At 40.9% G+C, this 19,974-nt stretch overlaps 1 protein-coding gene across 2 annotated transcripts in view; it reads left to right on the top strand.

Annotated features, from left to right (window-relative positions):
* The first annotated feature begins 3,769 nt into the window (after positions 1-3,769).
* CAP2 (cyclase associated actin cytoskeleton regulatory protein 2) overlaps positions 3,770-19,974 on the top strand; it is a 69,482-nt gene continuing 53,277 nt past the window's right edge. Inside the window, exons 1-4 of one of the 2 annotated variants that reach the window (XM_064443629.1) lie at positions 3,770-4,131; positions 10,071-10,178; positions 15,484-15,608; positions 19,153-19,253. In XM_064443629.1, the coding sequence (XP_064299699.1) occupies positions 15,485-15,608; positions 19,153-19,253 (225 nt within the window). In that variant the 5' untranslated portion in view covers positions 3,770-4,131; positions 10,071-10,178; position 15,484. The remainder of the gene's footprint in view (positions 4,132-10,070; positions 10,179-15,483; positions 15,609-19,152; positions 19,254-19,974) is intronic. The other variant, XM_064443628.1, reaches the window with a different exon arrangement.

Below are 19,974 nucleotides of genomic sequence, written 5' to 3'. Positions count from 1 at the left end.
GGCCCATCCCTACCATGTTCATTGAGTCGCTTTCCCAAAAGAACAGCTCGAAAGAACTGAATTAAACTGCAAAACTACCATTAGTAAAAGTAGTCACAAAGATTAGTATTTGTGAGATCAGGACATTTTCCCCTTGGATTCAGCAAAGCTCTTAAACATATACTGAATGAAAAACAAGTAATTCCATCCCTGTGCGACAAGCTGCTTAAATACAACTGGAATACCTAAGTGCTCTGCTACACAGGGATGCCATTATTCACATACTTAATGATAAGCACATGCTTATTATTTAACTTTTTACGTTGCCATGCCTAAAGAGAAGCATACATCTAATTAATGTACAATCATGAAATGAGAGTCCACACCCCCAGAGCTTACTGCATCAAAGAGAATACAGAGAAGAGATAAAAAAGCAGTAGAGTGACATCAGTGAAAATAAATGTAATTTGAATCTGCCTTAATCTTATTTTACAGGTGATCAGACTGAATGATGACAGATTCAGCTTTATTTCACACTAGTTTCAAAGAGGAGAAATAGTCCACTTCTTAGGCAGAATCTTCCTTTTTTTCCCTGCATGTCTTGACACTTGATCTGTAAAAGATACCGACAAAGTGCTCTTCACAGCCATTTAGTTAATTAGCTATATGCTGTTTTTCAAATCCTGTAGAATAAACAGCGGATTTGGTAAGCAAAAGGCATCTTGACATGTCCTGAATGCACTCCAGTGTTATTTAAGCAGATCTAGCAAGTCACACTACCAAGATTTTCACTTGATATTCCAATTTATTTTCACACCAGTAAGCGCTTGCGCGATTTCAATTCATATTAATATTTTCTGCATTGCTCCAGCAAAGACAGACTTCATGAAATCAAGGAAATGAGCAATAATATTTGTGGTTTTCTCCAAACTCATCTATGAATTATTTAGATGCAGCCTATATCAATAGGGGATCATATACATTGAACATATACATTGGAAGTCCATTTTCAACAAATACTGGGAAGGTAAGCATTAACATTTTCAATAGTTGTCTTCTGTGAAAAAACATGTACGCAAATAAAGGATGCACCAGGATATTTTCTTCTACGTACGTTACAATGCTGCCATTCTGTAAAGATTTTGATAGCCTCTCTCTACAGCCTCTGATGTGTTCTTTGGAATCCCTGTACAACTTTAGAAATACATTCTTCTATAAAAGGGATTAAAACATGACAGCCTTGGCAGGGATTTTCTGCAACAGCAAAGCCAACAAGTAAAATGAAAAAAAAAAATCATAGTTATATTAAATGCCATACACTGTGCTCCATGAGCTACTACATTTTAACTGGGTAACTTCCTGCAAGAGGGCTATTACTGCACTTCTTGCATAAGAAGAGCTCCTCAATTTCAGAACTATAGCATAAATTAGAATTGTAAGTGTTTTTGAATGTTTTGATCCTGAAGTTGGTGACCCTGTCCTCACTAAAAGAAGTATACAAATAAAAACTTTTAACTTTTAACGTTGCAATTACTGGAATCCATGTACTTTCTGCATGTAAATCTAAGCCAATATATGAATGCATTGTTAGACTGAAGGCAAAGTACTCAACCCCAAAGTCTGATCTTCCAGTCATTCCTTGCTCAGTGTTTTACTTGATGCCAATGCCGAGCATTTTCAAAACTTTTTTTTTTTTTTCTGTCCAAGTCTTTGCTTTCTTTGATGGGATGAAACAATAGCATGTGATGACATATTTCTCAGATATAGTAAATTTTTTTGGACATACAATATTTTGCAAAGTCCAAAATTTGCACTTCTCTCATTCCTTTCTTCTCCTTAGGGGGCTATTGCTCATCCTGAGTTAATAACTCCACAGTTCTTTGTAGAACTGCCTTTTAAGATTACCTTTATTTATATAGAAACTGCAAGGCTCTCTTCTCTAATGTTTTCAGACACTACCGGGTTTCCTCTGTATTATGAGGTCACTTTACAATTACTGAATCTCCCTTTTTCCAGTCTTACTAAATTTATTACTTCTTTTTGTTCCCTTTACCTGAGTGTTAGCCTTCTAAGTTTGCCAACATTCTCCTGGGGAAGAGAAAAAAAGAACTTGTTTGTTTTGTGAAGAAAGCTCTAGAAGGCGGGAGCGAAGATGTGTTAGAGGGAACTTGTTCTAGACATGTAGGGCATCTGCCAGTTTGGTAGCCTCAGAAGACTCCATGGAAAGGAAACGCCCGATGGTTTTTCCCTCTTTTCTGCACGCTTGTGATGTAAAAGGATGATGTGGAGTGTTTGACTGTGCTCTTACAGTAAAAGCCTGTAAAACTTTTTTTAAGTTAACTACATTGCATTTTTCTCAAAATAAATTGACATTTTACAGAAATTCAACTGCATTCATCATCCTAAACTTTCCACTCATCACACTGACACTGCACAGGTGTTGGGGTTTTTTTTTTCTCTACGAGGTGTACGGAATACGGACCTTGAGCTTTAATCTATATGTAGTAGTTTCACAGTTTCTTAATCCTTTGGGATTTTCTTTCCAGAAAGAGGTCTTCTGGGCTTGTTTCTTGCTTCTCTTAAGCAGTTTCTCCGTTCTGTGCATTTTTGCAAACAGGTCTTCAATTCCATGCTACCGTTTCCCTTTCGGAAGGTCTGGCAAGACCCTCTGGTTTAAAACCTGTGCTGTTCTGTTGATTTCAGCTGGCTGTTTATACACACCAAGGAGAAGTAGTTAATTTCACTGAGTACAGGAAGCTGCAGCACTGATTTTTTTCAATTTCCGATGCCAATTACATTGCCTGCACTAGTGAGTTTGGATCCCAGACTGATCCTTGCAGTCAGCTTGCTTTTGCTTAAAGCTCTTTAGGCATGTGAGCTCTGTGAGCTGCTGTTAACTATGGCACCCTTGTTAAAATATTATTTTCCTCAGCCCCCATTTATCTGCTGCACAATTAAAACAAATCCTTGTGTTCCATATTTTATAGCGTTATTGTCAAACCATCAGAAACAAAACACAAAGTCTTCTAAAATATGCTATAAATTTGGCAGGGAAAAGTGCTACTGATTTTTGCACAACCACACGGTTAACTTGAGAAATAGATGGGATCTTTTTCATTATCACTAAATAATGAATTATTTTTCCATTCAAGAGCAAACTTTTCCTTTAAAGGCTGCAAATTCATGGTCTTCTCCCAAGACTTCCGTGCAGAAAGTCAGCTCATCTGATACTTGGAGGTGAAGCAGATTTCAGGTGGATGATCAGATGCCGCTTGGGACCATGTGGTGACGAGCACCGCGTGACTGCGAAACACACCCGCTCCCATTTGGCCAGGGGTACGGACTAGCGTGAAGCCCACAGAGCCTGGCAAATGAGGCTTAGGCACGAGGGCTTGCCTACTGGGAGAAGTCCCGATTTCGTGGCCATACCGAGTGAAGGCAGTAACCCCACCGTGGGACCAGCTGTACCAGTGGCCGGGCTAGTACGGTTTAGTCCAGCTCGGAGGAGACAACGAACTAACTCTGCGTACATCAGGCCGCCCTTGGCCTCCCCTGCCATGTGAGGGGTCTGCCTGTTCCCACACCGTCCCTGCTCTCCCTTCCCAGCGTGGGCTGGCCCTGCGCGGCGTGGGGTGCTGGCTTCCCACCCACCCGAGCTGTGCCCGACGGGCAAGCAGGGCTGCGGCGCCTGCGGCCGTGGGTGCCCCTGCCGTGGGCGCCCCTACCCTGGGTGCCCGCGCTCTCCCCGGCTCCCCCGCGATGCTCCCCCGCTGCCATCTCCTCTCAGGCTCCGAGCCTCCGCACCGCCGCCGAGAGACACCTCTCCCTCTCCCTCTCCATTTTCACACTCCACCCACTTTTTGCTTTCTTTCTCCATCTCTGCCACCGTCTCTCTCTCTTTCTGGACTTGTCTTTATTTGGCACTCCCGGAAGCCGCTGGGCATTTCTCTCCCTGCCTGCCCGGGCAGCTGATGTGACTGACTGACACCGGCTCCCGCTGAGGAGGAGGAGAAGGAGGAGGAGGAAGGAGAGCAGCGGCGAGGCGAGGCGAGGGAGGGGGGAGCGAGTGACCGGCCACGGATTTTCATTGCAGAGAGGAGGGGAAAAGAAAAAAAAAAAAAAAAAAACAGGCTACACGGGTCATCAAAACAGGTAACTCAAGAGCAGGCAGCGGCGGGAGGGGCGGGATGCGGGCAGCAGCGGCCCGACCCCCCCCGCCCCCGGCCCCGGGCAGGCTGGGGCGGGCCCGGCGCGGCGCCGCCGGGGCCGTGGGTGCGCTCCCGCCGGCGGTGGCAGCGGACATCTTGGGCGGGGGGGGAAGGGAGGGAGCTGGGGAGGGGGTGGCGATGAGGGGGACATCTTCGGGTTCGGGTCGGGGGCTGCATGGGGCGGCGGCCTAATTCGTTGAGCGGGCGGTGTGCCCCCGGGCGCTGTGCGGGTCAGGGCCCGGCCCCCGGGCCGCACCTCAGCTTCCCGCCTGTCACCTGCCTCCCCCTCCCCGCCCGGGGTGATAAGTGCAAGGAGGCGCGGGGAGGGAGTAATCGGAGGGGGTGTGTGTGTGTATGCGTGGAAGCCCAAGCAAAACACCGCATCCGATGCGGGGAGCTCCTCCGCCAAGCCCGCGGTCAGCGCCGGCGGCAGCCGCGAATGGCTCCCGCGGGGTGCTTTCGGCTGTGCCCCGGCCCCCACCCCCGATCCCGGCAGCCCAGCTTTCCGACAGGTTATTGAAAATGCCCTCCGCTTGTTTATGCAGACCTGCGATGCCAGTCTTGAACTCTCTTTAGCCGGCGTAGGATGATCTAATTTTGAGGGAGGCAGCCGTAGGGCTTGGGCGGCGAGTCCTTGGTTCCTCCTGCGCTTGGAGCCAGAGGTGTGTGATGGGGCTGGCTAAATAACCTACAGGTTTAGCCCAGAGAAAAGGGTTAAGCAGCATCTTAGGGTGAGAGAGCTGAAGACAGAATATATACCTTTATATAAAAGTATGTAAGGGATTCCGCAAATACGAGACGGCTTTCGGAGGGGGCAGGGATGAAGAGCTGCGAAGCCGAGATGCTGCATTTTGCAATAACTTGACATGTGAAAGGAGTACTCCCCCAGGGATGCAGCCAGCACAAAGCTGGGAAGAACTTGTCATGACCCCACCTGAAAACATGAAATCTGTCTTTTGCTTCGAGGATTGCTCTAGATCCACGTCTTAGCATTACGGGATCAACAGTGATGATTTTTATAAAATAAAATTCAGATTCATAACGCGTAGGGGCATTCTTAAAAACAAAGACCATCTGGGGAAGAAAGCTTTCTTTATATGCATTACCTAAGTGAGCTTGTTTTCCAGTGATGGAAAATGTTTTCAGAAAAAAAAAAGCCTACACAGAGGCCAGTCCATTAGGAAATAGTTGGAAGGAGCCTGTTTAGCAGGGGGGTGGGGGTGGGATCAATACTGCAAATCTTTATTAATATATTTCTAAGCCAGGTAAAAGTGGGGATGGTTCATGGACCACCATGTTTCATTGTTCCGTGAAACTGTAGTCAGGAAACAAGTCCTACTTCAGAAATGTAACTTTAAACGTTATTTAGAATAGCAAAGTGGTAGACAGAATGAGTTGAAGCTCAATACAGGACTCTCAAAGCTGGCCTTTTAGGACATTGGTGTGCGTTGGATACCCTAATTTCATTAAAATTTTATCCCTGCATTTCCTTTTAATTACTTCTTATGCAAATTATAATAATTTTTCTTCTGATTCTGTACATTTCCAACACAAGGATTTCTTAACACTATTTCAAGCAGGTTTGCACAAGAACAAAGGCAACCCACCTTCTGTAGCAAAGCCAGGCACGTACAATGATTTGGCCCTTCTAGGTCTTGGGCACAACAAAAACACTAGTCTTCAGAATATTCTTACGATTCATTTGCGTCTTCCCGCTCAAACGAATGTGGCTCAGCTGTGGAAGGTAGACAGGCACAACTCCAAATGTAATGAATAAAATATGTTTTCTCAATTAAATAAAAATGAAGAGGATGTGCATTATTTACTATTATAGTAGAACCAACCTATGACGTGTTTTCATTATTCTTTGTCAGCTATGGCGCTCACGTTAGTGGAGAAAAGTGCTTCTTGGTATATCTTAAGGAGCAAGGGTACTAATATTACATGTATTAACACACCCACCCCCCCTTAGATTTTCTAATCCCAGTGTATATTTTTTATTAATCATTTAAAATACATTGGGGACTGTAAGTTGCGGGGGGGGGGGAGGAAAGACTTAAAACTCCTCCAGGACTAAAATTCACGGGAATCTGAATTAGCAGGTATTGGAGAAGTAGTGGAGTGCATCAAGGAGGGCTGCAAACCAGACATTGTATTCAGTTCCCAACCTTGACATTGACTCGCAACATTACCTGGAGCAAGTCAGATAATCTTTCCATGTTTCAGTCTTGTGGCCTGTCAGCAACAATAATGTTGCAAGAAGTTTGAACTCAGGAGAGAAAAGTGGTGAACTGCCAAATATGTTTCAAAAATACTCTTGGTGGTTCTACACAAGTTTTAACATCATGTGCAACAGCAGCAAACCCAATAGTCACAGCTGCTGCCTACTAGAACATCTGACTGCATGAAAGAGAACATTCTTTGCCTAGCCTGTTTATTGGGGCTAAACCAAAGAAACACCTACAATAAATCAGGTATAAACTATTGCAGTTATTCAGACAGCTGTTTTATTATGAACTAGTTAAAAGGTTTTGCTTGATTAATCACCCCTAATATATAAGAATAATTTTAATTCCTTTCTCTGAAGTTTTTAAGTGCATCTTTTGCAACAGGGGGAGCAACTGGGAACTTGCCGTTTTCCTGAGGTACAGAGTCAGCTCCAGTTGCTCACATATTTTTGAAAAATGAGTCATTTGGCAGATATGGTTTACTGACTCTCCAAATAAGAAATGCTTCGAACTCTAAAGGTTCAGCTATTCTTCGAGAATGTCACCGCTAGAACTGTACCACCATATCAACACCTTTACTAAGCAGCATACACTGAAGTGACAGAAGCTCAAATAAGCACAGCTGCAGCTACGGCAGAGATTCTGCTGATTCAGCTAGTTCAGCAAGAGTGTGGGTTTGGGGGTTTATTAAACCTCTGTGATCTTTGTCACCGTGTTAGCAAGACTTTATGGCATAGACATGGCCTTAGCCTGCACACATACTGGCTACCATCATCTTCATTTCACCTGTGTATGTAAGGTATTCTGACTGTCAAATTTCAGGGACTTTTTGTTACCAAAAAAAATGTCCCATTGAGACCACTTTCCTGAGTATATGCTAATGGAAATTGCAGTGTCTGACCCACAATTTTTCAGAGAATAGCAGGCTAAAGAAATTTCTTGTAAAATCCAAAATACCAGTGGTAATATGCTGGGAATCAAAGGCTTAATGCTTTTGTAGTGTATAGAAAAAAAAACCAGGTAAATGCTGAAGTACATAATTGAATAGTGTTGTATTTTTCCAATAACATATGCTCATATCCTATGCATTAAAGTTATGTTTTGTATTAGTTTAAATAATTAATTGCTTTTTGGAAGAAATGCAAAGAATGATCTACTTTTCCATGTGTAATCCATCATTGTTTAGAGAGAAGAAAGAGCAGAATAATTCATCTAACAGCTCTGGGTCCTCTAAAGCAACCATTGTAGAAAAGGCTAACTTTACAAGCATCTAAGATGGGTCCAGTTTGATCTTTCTGGGCTTCACGATACCTCACACTGAAACAAGAGGAGGGATGAATAGCCGAATGTCTCAGGTGTTGCAAGTGAGCAAGGTTCCATGGGTTGTCATTAAAACTCAGGACCTCTGAGTAGTAACCAGGTTATAGCAGGAAATAGAAAGGTCTTTTTTAGTAGCAGGTGGCCCATTTCAGCCTGAATCAGAAGCAAAGGCACAACCCATTGCAAGGCTAGCAGTATTGCAGAATCAGTGGGCTGAATTTTGGAATGGGAGATGGGCCAAATCCGTGAGTTTTTGTGATCAGGAAAGATCACAAATGAGCTGCAGAGCAAAAGGAGTAGTATTCAAATGGCAAAAATTTTGCTTCAACCCTCCTGGCTGCCACAATGCTGGAAGAAGGTCCCCAGGCTGCAGGCTGAGCAGGTCACGATGAGCCTGAGACCGTCAGACGCAGAGCGCTGAGATCAGAGTTGCAGCAGGATGTTCTGTTAAGAGCAAGAACACTAGCTAACTTGGCTGCAACCAAGCCCAGCTATTCAGGCTTTGGCATAATATGGATATGATGAGAAGTAGCGTGTGGAAGTGTTGTGAACGGCCACCCTTGCAGCAACTGAAACTGTTACTAACCTTGGTACTGAATAAGTCTATTGTCTCATCCTTTCTGCAGAAGTCATTTCATAGTTTGTGTTTTTAGAGCTTGCAACACAATCTGTTTAGTTTTATCTTTCCCCCTTTGCTTTTCTCCTTTCACATCCCAGAAGAACTGAAACACTCCGTAAGGGTTTGTACTTTGTGGAGTTTACCCTTTTGGACAGTGCAAATTCAATTTGGTTGGAACCATAGATAAAGAATCTTACTGTTCAATTATTATGAACTGAACTGAACTGAGGCACTTTAATAAAATCAATGCCTGTATGCAGCATTTTCTCGGTTCAGCAAGGCAGCCTGCTTACATACAGTAATTGGACTTGTGACAGGTAATTAAATGGCTTGTAAGGCCTTTAGGGTGCTTGATTACATGCAAAGCACCACACTAATAGATAGCAAATGAGGTGGCTAAGAACATTGTGTTTCTGTTGATTGGAGAGATACTAAAACTCTTATACTTCTTTAGAGGGAGAGAAGAAAATAAAGCCAAGGCAAGACTATGAGCAGTGGTGATATAAAAAGGGAGCATAGAAAGAATAGGAGAATGTACTTAGAAACTGGGTTGCCTTGGTTATTTTAAGTCAATCATGCTTACACAGACTGTCAAGTCTTGACTGCTTCAGTATATCATTAAATAATGAACTTGTTCTTTGTGATCACAAAATTGATAAGCCAGTCAAAATTATTCAGCAAGGGATAGGAGCTCTTCACAGAACTTACATATAATTAGCAAGTGAACCGATATTCCAGGACGTCCTAAGCACATACAGGAACACATGACATATTTTAAAGGATTCATATTAAATTATCAGAGGCCTAACCATAGTCCATGCTGTTATTACATTGACTTGTAAACACACAGCTTGATGTGTGCAGTTGCTCACCCATAATTATGGGACTAAACTGGGGTGTGATAAGAAATCTAAAATGCATCAACAGTCTTAGGGGTACTTGTCAAAGTAGAGGTTGTTTTACAAAGCAGTTTTGTAATATTTTTTAAATAGTGGGATATGAAAATGCCTCCATTCCTTCCCTGCATGTTTTAATAGACAGCAGCCTGGTCATGGAGAGGGAGAGAAGTAGAGCAAGAACAAGAATGCAAACAGAAAAGTATGCTTTGTGGTACCAACAGCATAAAGCCAGACAAAGGAAAAAACTTGGGTTAAATGGAAGAGGCGCAGCATGAACCTGCTTTTTCCTCTTCTACCCAAAAATCTTTTTTGCTTATAAAAAATAACCCTTTAAAAACACAGCGGGTATGCCAAAGAGATGAGTCCACGGACAAGATATTTCAGGTAGCACACTCTTACACCAACAAAGCACTCATTTGTAGCATATCTGTGGTTTTAACACACATGTTGAGATACAGACAGAAATATTTCATGATGAGTATACTGGAGCCAGCCAAGACTTCAACTTATCAGTCAAAGCAGCACACCCATCCACAAAAAGCAGAAGTCACACTGACATTTTTGTCTTTCTGCAATTCCAGGTATAACACTTGTCTATTTTAACAACAACAAAACAAATGAACAAAAAAGTTGTCAAAATTCTAATACTGTGAGATATACAAGACTGTATTTTTTACTAGGATAAAAAAGGGTATTTTTTCTCTATACTTAAAAGAGCATTGCTTCCAAAGGAGCTTGTAGCAGATCTAGGGGCAGAACAGGAAAAAAAGGTCACCAAAGGCTCTGATCTGAACCCTGAATCGTTCTCCTCACACAGGGCTTTACTGAGAGGTCTTCTGGTTTGATCCAATTTGACATCAGTTTGACAAGCCTGTTTACATTCCTCTCATACAGCTAATGGGAAACAAAACACAAACCATACAAGGTAATGTTTCTTTCTGTTTACCAACACATAGCTTCTTCTAACCAATACTCCCTTGCTTTGCATTCTCCACCTAAATTCTCTTGCAGTAGTAACCCAAATACCTTCAGGGGCTCCTTGTTACCACTCAGACAGTACCAGGCTTCTTCTAAGCTCTGCCTGGGAAGGAGCAATCCCTGAGGCCCCAAGCCAGTGGGGTTTCATTTTCTGGACCAGAATGGGGTGCAGCAGGAATTTGGGTCTGATGCCAAAGGTGGCAAAAAGACTGCCCGCTCAACACAGCTTGGATTTGGTACACAGGTTTGAGTAGCGGTGTAGGAAAGCCAGCCATTTCAGGCTCAAGCTGACTGTGGTTTGGTTTTTTTTTTTTTTTCAGAAAAGAAGTTCCATAAGATGCTTTTTTAATTTGAGGGGATGTTCAGGAACACATATGCGTTTCCCCTCCCTTGATATATACCGATATATATTGTACATAAGAACTCTTAGAGGACACAGTACTATATATACACTATATCACCTATAAAATGTTCATGACTGGCTCTCATAGTACCAGCTGGCAATCCAGGTTTTTGTATATTTTATTTTGTATCTCAGTGGCAATTTATTAAAAGACTATGAGAGAAAGCACATGTGCAGGCTGCTATACTTTCAATAAGACTGTCATTTTCCAAGCAGCATAGGAATGTTAGATACAATTAAAATGCCACATTGTTGCCTGTATTCTGTTTTAGGCATCTGCCCTTTTTTGGCATAGTGAGGAAAAGGAAAATCTGACCGGTAGCATTGTAGATGATGAGCATGAGCGAGACCTGGCTTTATTTTTCAGATGCTAGGTGGATTTGGAAGGAGGGGTACTTAGGGGAAAAAACCAAACAAATAAATGAACAAGTCGCTTCTTTTTCTTCTAAATTAAGAGTGCTAGGAAGTAAAACAAACTGTGGAGCTTTATACTGCCTCTTGCTGACATTTGTCAGAATAATATAATACTTTACAGAGTGGCACCATTCCTGTGTTCAGAACTGCCATTTTTACATGCATGATAAGTCATCATATGTTTATTTTTTCCCCTTATGCTACTATACTGCATTTCCCTGTGAGCTCATTACGGCATGTTTCTTCTCGAGATAGAGCAATATGGTCCTCTGTCATAAGGCACATACAGCGATAACAGGAATAGTACCTGTGTGTTTTGGCTTCCTGTTTGACTGCTGTTTGGGATGAATATGTCAGGGGATTTTAGTCTACAGACAAGTTTTTTTCCCTTGGTGATAGATAAATGGTGCTTTGAGACATCTGTCAAATTGGGGAGAAAAGCAGTGATCTCCCAAGGCCTGTGTATAAAAAGAGATCTGCTTTTTGGTCTTCAGCATGCCTTGTTCACCTGGTGTTGGCTTCACTTCTTTTGGGGAAGAAGCGACAGATGGTAGTGTTACCACATTCCTTCAGCACTCCCAAAAAAGATACCACTAACAGTAAACAGGGCAGATCTGTGGATCCTCCCTCTTATTTTTTGTGCACAGGAGACAGTTAACAATGTCAGCATTTAAATGATTGTGAGTAGATGCAAGTTAACACCTTTCCTGGCTTTTAGTTGACCTTATTTTCAGTGAAGGGCAGTGTACTTCACCAAGAGAGCAACTGGATACAGGATTACGTGGGAGTTGAAGCACTGTTGTTTTTAACTCCTTATAGGGAGTCAGCATCAATTCCAGGAAAATATATGATTAACCCTGATAACCCACTTCAAGATCAAAACTTTGATTAAAATCTTAGTAGAGATGAGACAGAGAATCTGTCTTGATGTAAATATCTGCTTTATGGGAGTAGAAGAATCCCATAGATGTATTTACATCCTCTTTACTTTTCATTATCATGCAAAGATTTTATTTGGCATTGTAAGTAGACCAGTCTTATTATTTATTTATAATATAAGTTTTGATGCTATATTACACAGACAGTATCCTTACAGAGTCAAGCTGTACCATTTGTGTTTTGACTCCTTTTGAGCTGTGGCTTTGTGGTGTCGGTTTGACCATGCAGAGTGCAGTGTGGAATGATAAGTAATCAGACGAACAGCTGAATATAGGCCAAGAAAACGCTGAAGATTGTCATATTATTATGAGCCAAATACGTGAATCCCTAAATATAGGCAAAGATGTCAATGTTTAAATTGAGAACGGATGAAGAGAGTTGTCATGCTATTGCTCAGTGGAGTCTTCACTTCAGAACAGTAACATTAAGTCCAGTCTTGTTTGTAAGATACGTACCTAGTCAGCTGTTGGTAAAGTGAAGTGTAAATGTAATGTTATTATATGTACTACCGATGTGCTCTTGTAGTGTTATATACAGTAATGTCAAAAGTATACTTGCACTTTATTCATGCATGACAAGGATACCTGTGTGTATACTTACGTGCATACATGTATATAATTATAGATACAAATACCATGTAGTCATGAATATGGAAGTACACAGATAAAAAGGTAGGTACAGTGTGAACATAATGGTTGAGGAGTTCTTAAGTGTAACACCTTTTAAAACCAATAAAAACCTGGCATCTCTAGTTTTATGGTAAAAATGGTTCCTACTTCTGTCTAAAAAGACTAACAATATATTATTCTGTGACTGCCTCGCTGGTGATACTTACTTTTGGAAGAACAACATTGTAGTTCTCCAGCTAATGGGAAGAATATAGTGAGCAAAAGACTGTTGCAGCTGGGAAGTGTTGCATAAAAATGTCCATAGCGTTACTGAGTTGGGTTATTCCTTGAGCTTCTGACACGATAACCCTTATTGTTAGCATCTTACAGAGGGGAGTTTGTTGGGTAGATCATTACAATCCACCTCTGTTCATTTGTGAGATTCCTCAGATCTCCAAGTATGTGCAGTCAAACCTGTTGCGTTTGTAGTGAAACAATTGGGTCCTTCCACAGGCAAAATCAGGCTGAAGAGGCCAAAAAGTAACAAGTCTTCCAAAGAAATTTTTACATACCATCAAGGAAAATTATAAGGCAGATGAAAAAAACCCAGCCTACCAGACTGTATCTTCAAATAAGGACAAACAGGAACTATACTGGAGATACACTTTAAAATACTGATGAGTTGAGTGTTAGGATGCTATGTTAGACCAGCCTGACTTTAGACTGGTTTAAAACATAAATTTTAAAACAGACACAATTTTAGGCTTTTATGTAGCAGGGTAAAATGTGAAAAGAATGTGTCCATAATATTTTTGAGGATTAACAGTGCTTTGTTTTAAGAAAGGGTTTAATATTCTTACAAAAGTTTGAACATTTCAGAAGCTCTCCTGATGCCTTCATCTCATTCCTGCCAAGATACTTGTAACCTTACAAAAAGTTGAGGGTTTGTTTTTTTTTAAAAATAATTTATTTTTCGAACAGAATAGTGTGCATTTTCAGTATAAGCAAAGAGAGCCCCTCTGAATTTTGACAGAGTTTATATGCACACTGTCTAATGTCATCCTCTTTTGGGGGGTTTGCGTTTTTCTTTAATGTAAATAGGAAAACCCCACAAATTCCAGACAAAACTTTCTCATGAGAATGGTTCTCCTGAGGGTTTCTCACTGTAAAATCTTCTGCTTTGCTTTTAGGTCAAACACAAACCTCATTATATTTATAGGGAAAAGTCTGAAGGTCCCACCTTGTTTGACAGGCAGCATGACTCAGCACAAGAGCTCTGCATGTGTTTCCACAGTGCTAGTAGCTAATCTTCTCTTGCACTTAATTTTTAAAAATAAAAATACTATTAATATTTTTATTCATAAGAATTATTAATACTAATTTGTAAAAATCTTTCTTTTCGGGTTACTTTACTTTTTAATTATAACATTTGGGCATTCCCCCCTGGGTATGGGGACACTGAAGCAGCATTGTTTGTTGTGGACGCTAGTGTTGCACAGTGTTGCACAGTTTATTGGAATCTACTCTTATGCTTTGGTATCTCTGAAATACTAGCACTTTTAGTGGGCTGTTCATTAGGATCTAATACATTTACACATATATTCCAGGTATGCCTAACCTTTCTAGTCTACAAGCCATACAGCAATCAATGGCTAGTGGCAGAGCACCACAGGGTAGGGACCCCAGAGAGCCGCTGACTACCTGCTTGCCCCGGCTGGGGATGCGAGCTCCTCTGTTGCCCCTATTTCTGTGCACCCCAGTGCTGGGCAGGGGATATAGCCTAGCGTGGGAGCTGAGCTGGAAATGTTCACAAGGATCATGTTAATCAAAAGCCATAGATACCCCCCCCCCTTACTGTGTGTCATTTAGCAGAATAAAACACAACCTTAAGTGAGGAACATGCACATTAAACTTGTTGTATTAAATGACAGGGGATTTAAACATAGCTTTGTATTTGCTTATATAACCATTTCTCATCTGAGGTGTATATAGCACTATGTTCCCTCAGACACTGGCCAGTATTCAAAAATGTCAATGCCTACACTTCCTTACATGTAAGAAAACAGATAACCACATCGTGGGGAAAGTAAGTAATGTGTGAGTTGTTAGAAGTTTAACCTAATTTCTTTTTCAGCGTCATTGTAAATTAAATGCACTGAAGCAGTACTGTGCAAGCAGGTCTCTGGATTTCTTTTTCTTTCCAAAGGTTATTTAGTGCTTGATTGGAAAAGCTTGGGAAACACTGATTCACATCAGGTACTTTCGTAAGAAAAAAAATAAGTGATAGGATATCATATCAGAAGAATGAACTGGAGACCTTCTTGGCTTCTTGTGCAGTCTTCAGTAAAGTGGCTGAGTTCTACTACAAAGCATAAAAGACCGAGGGAAATTTCAGAATGTACTCTTTCAAAAACTAGGAGGTGTACATTTAAAGTCTGGCATTTGGTCAGGTATTATTTGGGTGTGTATTTTTGCCTTTGTAAATGACTGATGCAAATCATTGTAGGCATAAGTTTTTACCAATTACATTTATAAATATTTCAGTCATCTCGATATCTGATTGGGAGCATACACATATATTTGTCATAAATTGTCCTCATATAAGCCAAAGCTACGCTAGCAGTCGTTTGAATCTGCTGTTTACAATGAAAAAAATAGGCCTGAATACTGATCGTATTCCCTGTTGACAAAGAAGCAAGTTACCGTATGTCAGCTGCTTCACTGCAACTGCTTATATGCCAGAAAAACAATACTTAAAAGATATGAGTTTTACCATAAAACCTGATAAAAGATAAAGCTGCAAGATGAATAGAACTGTAACATGAAGCAAAGCATGGGCTTTATTCAGAGGGATCTAACGCTGTTTCTGTGCTTAATGATTTTTTCAGAATGGCAGAGACTCATGGTTTGATGGAACGACTGGAGAAAGCAGTGACTCGACTTGAATCATTATTTTCAGATTCACACAGATCTGGTGGAATGGAGTGTGATGCCTTCAATGGAGTCAATGGGAGTAAGTCTGCTTTTCGAAGTACCATCTCTCTTATTAAAAAATTGCAAGTACCGCACATGTTTGTCTTCTAAGAGGGAGTGCAATCCCATCCCTTATGAATTCTGTATCAAAATAAAGCAGTATTTTAGAAATTAATTTAGAAATGTCATGTGACAAGCTTAGTCGTACGCATAATTCTAAATTAATATAGTCTATAAAATTCAAGATTTAACTAGTCTCTTAAATGTACTGGCCATATTTCAAACTTTATCACTCTTTCCATTTTAGCACTTATATTGTTATAGATAACTCATCAGAAGAAAATGTATGCTTGAGTCCAATTAGCAGAAAAAATGAGACATCCCCAAAATTTGCAGCATAAATATTCCTGAAGAATATAATATAATCAGTAATATAAACACTGAGTTTATTTGCCAGCTCCCTGAATTTCACAATGCAGACCTACTTCATTTAATTGTTTAATATCCTTAAACAAATATGAGTTTGTTCATAAGCATTTGCTCACTAAAGGCTGCCACACATCCATGGTCTTACATTGTTATCTCTTGGGCTTTCCCTTCTCAAGTGGATTTCCAAAGCACTCCATTGGAGAATGCATCAAAAAAAGAGTCTATCTTCGTTTATTCACATTATATCGCCAAATCATATTCTTTCACTCCTTAATTTTTTTGTTGTTCCTGAAATTTACAGGGTAAATAACCTTACAGATGTGGCAGTTCTAATGTTGATTGCATTCTCCAGAGAAGAGCACGTCCCAGCATGGAGGCAGCTGCTGTACAGAAGCTGCAGAACAAGCAGAAAGTTGCAGGCAGCTTCCTTACTGACACAGAAGCAAGTCAGTGTATGTCAGCTGCTCTACTGTCCCTGTATGCCAGCCCTGACCTAACAACACATGGGAGGGACCTTCCCCGCAGTTGTGTGCCGTGGGCCTACACACTGGCAGCTGCTGTGGAGCAACTGACTGAAGGCAGCATGTTTCTCTGGCAGGAAGGGAGCACCTTCCAGCAGGCTTCCATAGCAGATGAGTTAGCCCATCAAAGTGAGTTTCAGTAATAAAATGCATACAGTCCAGAGAAAACCTAGATGGCTAGCAAACTGTAGCAAAGTCATGGAGGAACACGATCCGTATGCAAACTGACAAAGAAATCAATCACTACTAGGAAATGTACATTTTTTAAAAATGCAGGCTTCAATCCTATAATGAATTCATTTAGGTGAATCTCTATGTTAATCCACAGCTCAGTATGGCAGAACCAGGGCTGCTTTCAGAACAGGAGATGAACTCACCACGTGAGGTACTTCCATGAAAATTGCTCTATCCTTGGTCTAACCTCAGAGCTCGATCAGGTGAAAAGATTCACCCCCAGGGAAGGAGACCCTTAAAACCCCAGCAGATCCCTAGAAGAAACCAATTGACAAACTTTGTTGGAGTAGATTATAAAACACACCCACTAGGAGACTGCAGTAAGAAGCTGAGATGAGCAGCACCATGGGGTACTTGCCAGCCTCCACCATGTCTCCAGGCAGAGCTGTCTCACATGGGGACTCAGGAATTAGCTTTTTGCTGATGCAGTTAGGAAAGACCGTACTGGTTCTTCAGTTTGGAAGACTGATATGCATGTAGTGCCACAAAGATAATTCTGTATGCCTGTGCTACTGTGCTTCTGCAGAGGTTCACGTAACTGCAGCTGCAGAGCCGACAGTCTTACAGAACAGTCCTTTTTTTCTTTTTTTCCTTTAAAACTGACACTCAGCCAGAGTGTGACCTTTTTAAAGTCTCTAGTGGAAATGGAGGTATACTGCTGTCTTCTACCATGACCCCCTCCCCTAAAAGACCATTCCATAAGTAAAATTATTCAAAAAATAACCTCGAATTTTCAATTAATACTTTTTCAGAAACAACAAAATAATGGGGATAGGAGAACTGTACTTTTCCTGTTTTCCTAAATGGCATTACAGTGGCAGGATTGCAAACAAATCATTCAACTGCTCTGCACGGCCCACAGCAAATTCTAGTAAATGCTGCTGGGAGTTAGCTGTATTGAAAAATAAAAAGTAGCATAGTTGCTTTCTAGTTTTGCATAGGACAATTGCCATTTGGTGAACTGCAATTAAAAACTCTGGTCTAAAGTAAAAGGTTACAATTATTCTCCTGGAGACATACCCAGATTTTGACAAAGAACATAAATGGGCTTTGGAAAGCATCCTCACAACTAAAACCTTTTGTACACTAGGTCATTTGATGGGTTTACACACAAACACTTAATATGGAAGAAAGCCCAGAAATTCCTCAGAATTAAAGGTGAGTGACATCAAGAGAACAAAAGGAGCCTTGAAATCCCGCCTAGCTGACTAACTACATTTTTTTTTTTTCACACAGGCCATTGCAAACTCCAATTGCCAGAGCCTTTCTTTTTTCTGTCAAGGAGCCAGATGACTCTTGTGGAATAAAGAGGGCTTTCAAGATTATGAATTTGGACACAATTGTCATATAGTGCCAAAAGGTTAAAGCAAACTCTGGGGAAAGCCTGGTACCTCTTCAGGGCAATCTTCAGGCTTCATTAATGTGGGAGAGAGGCTGGGAAGAATTTTAACCTTGGTCTCTCAGATCCTACAGATGCCATAAATTCACATGTGCGTCGCTCATGCTGGACCTGGCAAAGGTTCTGAGGCATAGACAAGACGTGAGGATATGTCAGGGAGTACAGGGAGGGCTGGAAAGCACCCAAGGAAAGATTACATGTGCTGTCTTAAAAGGTACCACATAAAGCCATTTAGAAGCCAAGTGCATAATAAACTGAGTCTCATCTGCATTTTCTGATTGTCCACTTTATCAGGAAACTGCTCTGTATACCATATAGAAAATAGCATTTTTATTCCTCTGTATAGCACATGTATAGTCAATGGGATGTGTCATCTAGAAGACTCATTTGAGCTTTCTTTATCTAGTGACAGTTTTGCAAGGTCAGACTACAAAATAAGGAGATTGCAAAGCCACATGTCACTGCATAAATCCATTGTCAACCCATTCTAAAGTCTCTACCTTACTGGAAATTTAATTGCTTGCTATTAAAAGCCACCAAATAATCAAAGATCTTCAGGAATGGGTGGGTGGTATAAAAATAGTTGTTCAGCACAGTGCAGATTCTTTTTAGGGGATAGTATTTGTTTTATGTACAACAGTAGAATTTCTTTCAGATGATCATGCTTATCGGGCCACTAGGCCTTTGAAGGGCTGAGAAAGGTTTATTTTAGCACCTGTTATTTTAAGACAGAAGAGGCTCTCCACTACATAATATGGAGTAAATTCTCTTCATGTTCCTAGCCAAGTTCTATCAAGTGCAGGGCTTTTTTTCTTTCTAGCTAGGAAAAAATGATTATGCATCCTTTTTCACTGATTTCACAAATAAATGAGTATGGCAGAAATTAAATTACAGCAATTTCCCCCGTTTCTATGGTATTTCTCATCCGTCTGCAACAAAGGAATATCCTATGCATTATGTACTTTATGAACCCATTATAATGGAATGCTCTTCTTCTATAGGCATAGCACCATATGTTGAAGCCTTTGATAGGCTGCTAAATGGAAGTGTTGCTGAGTTTCTCAGGTACAGCAAGATTCTTGAGGGTGACGTGAAGACACATGTGAGTATTTACTCAGATTTTCTCCCCATGATATAAGTGTGCAAGTCTTGGAATCTGCGTGATCAGCCTTGACTGCTGAGTAGAGGAGAATCATAATAGCAGTACTCTGAATTATTAGCCTTTGTAGTAGTAATAACCTGGCATAACACGCTGAGGTCATTTGGTTCAGGAAGGGCAAAAGGCTGTATGGATTCATAAGAAGAGGCTGCTCCCCTCCTACAGCACCAAAGGCTGAAGACCATACTATGCAAAATATATAAATATTCTCCATCACAAGCAATTGGAATAGTCCTGTTGGCTCCTAAGCTCTTTGCAGGACAGGAACACAATTAAGAAAACGAGTCAACAAATGAGTAGCAAACAATTGGTGGGTCCCAGCAGTGATAACTTCTTGTGGTTGTTTTATAGGCACATGTACCATCATTCCAGTTAATGTAGAGTTTTTGTTCTTTTGATTGTTTGTTTTTATTATTCACATCTATTTCATTTGGAACAACATAGCAAACTAAAAATGAGTATGTCAGCTATTTAAATGACCCTTTTTTACCACATATGTCACAGCAAGGAAGTACTATGCTATCATTTTCATGATGAAATTACTTAGTAACCTTACAATATCTTGTGATCAGAGCTTGTTGGTTTCATTTTAGTTTTTAAGCCTATCTTCTCTAAAACTGGTGGTGATAGAATGAAAAAGGATGGACTCGTCTACCAACAGCTT

This window comes from Phalacrocorax carbo, chromosome 2 (genome assembly GCF_963921805.1).
Source record: "Phalacrocorax carbo chromosome 2, bPhaCar2.1, whole genome shotgun sequence".
NCBI lineage: Eukaryota > Metazoa > Chordata > Aves > Suliformes > Phalacrocoracidae > Phalacrocorax > Phalacrocorax carbo.
This window is presented reverse-complemented; position numbering and strand designations above follow the sequence as displayed.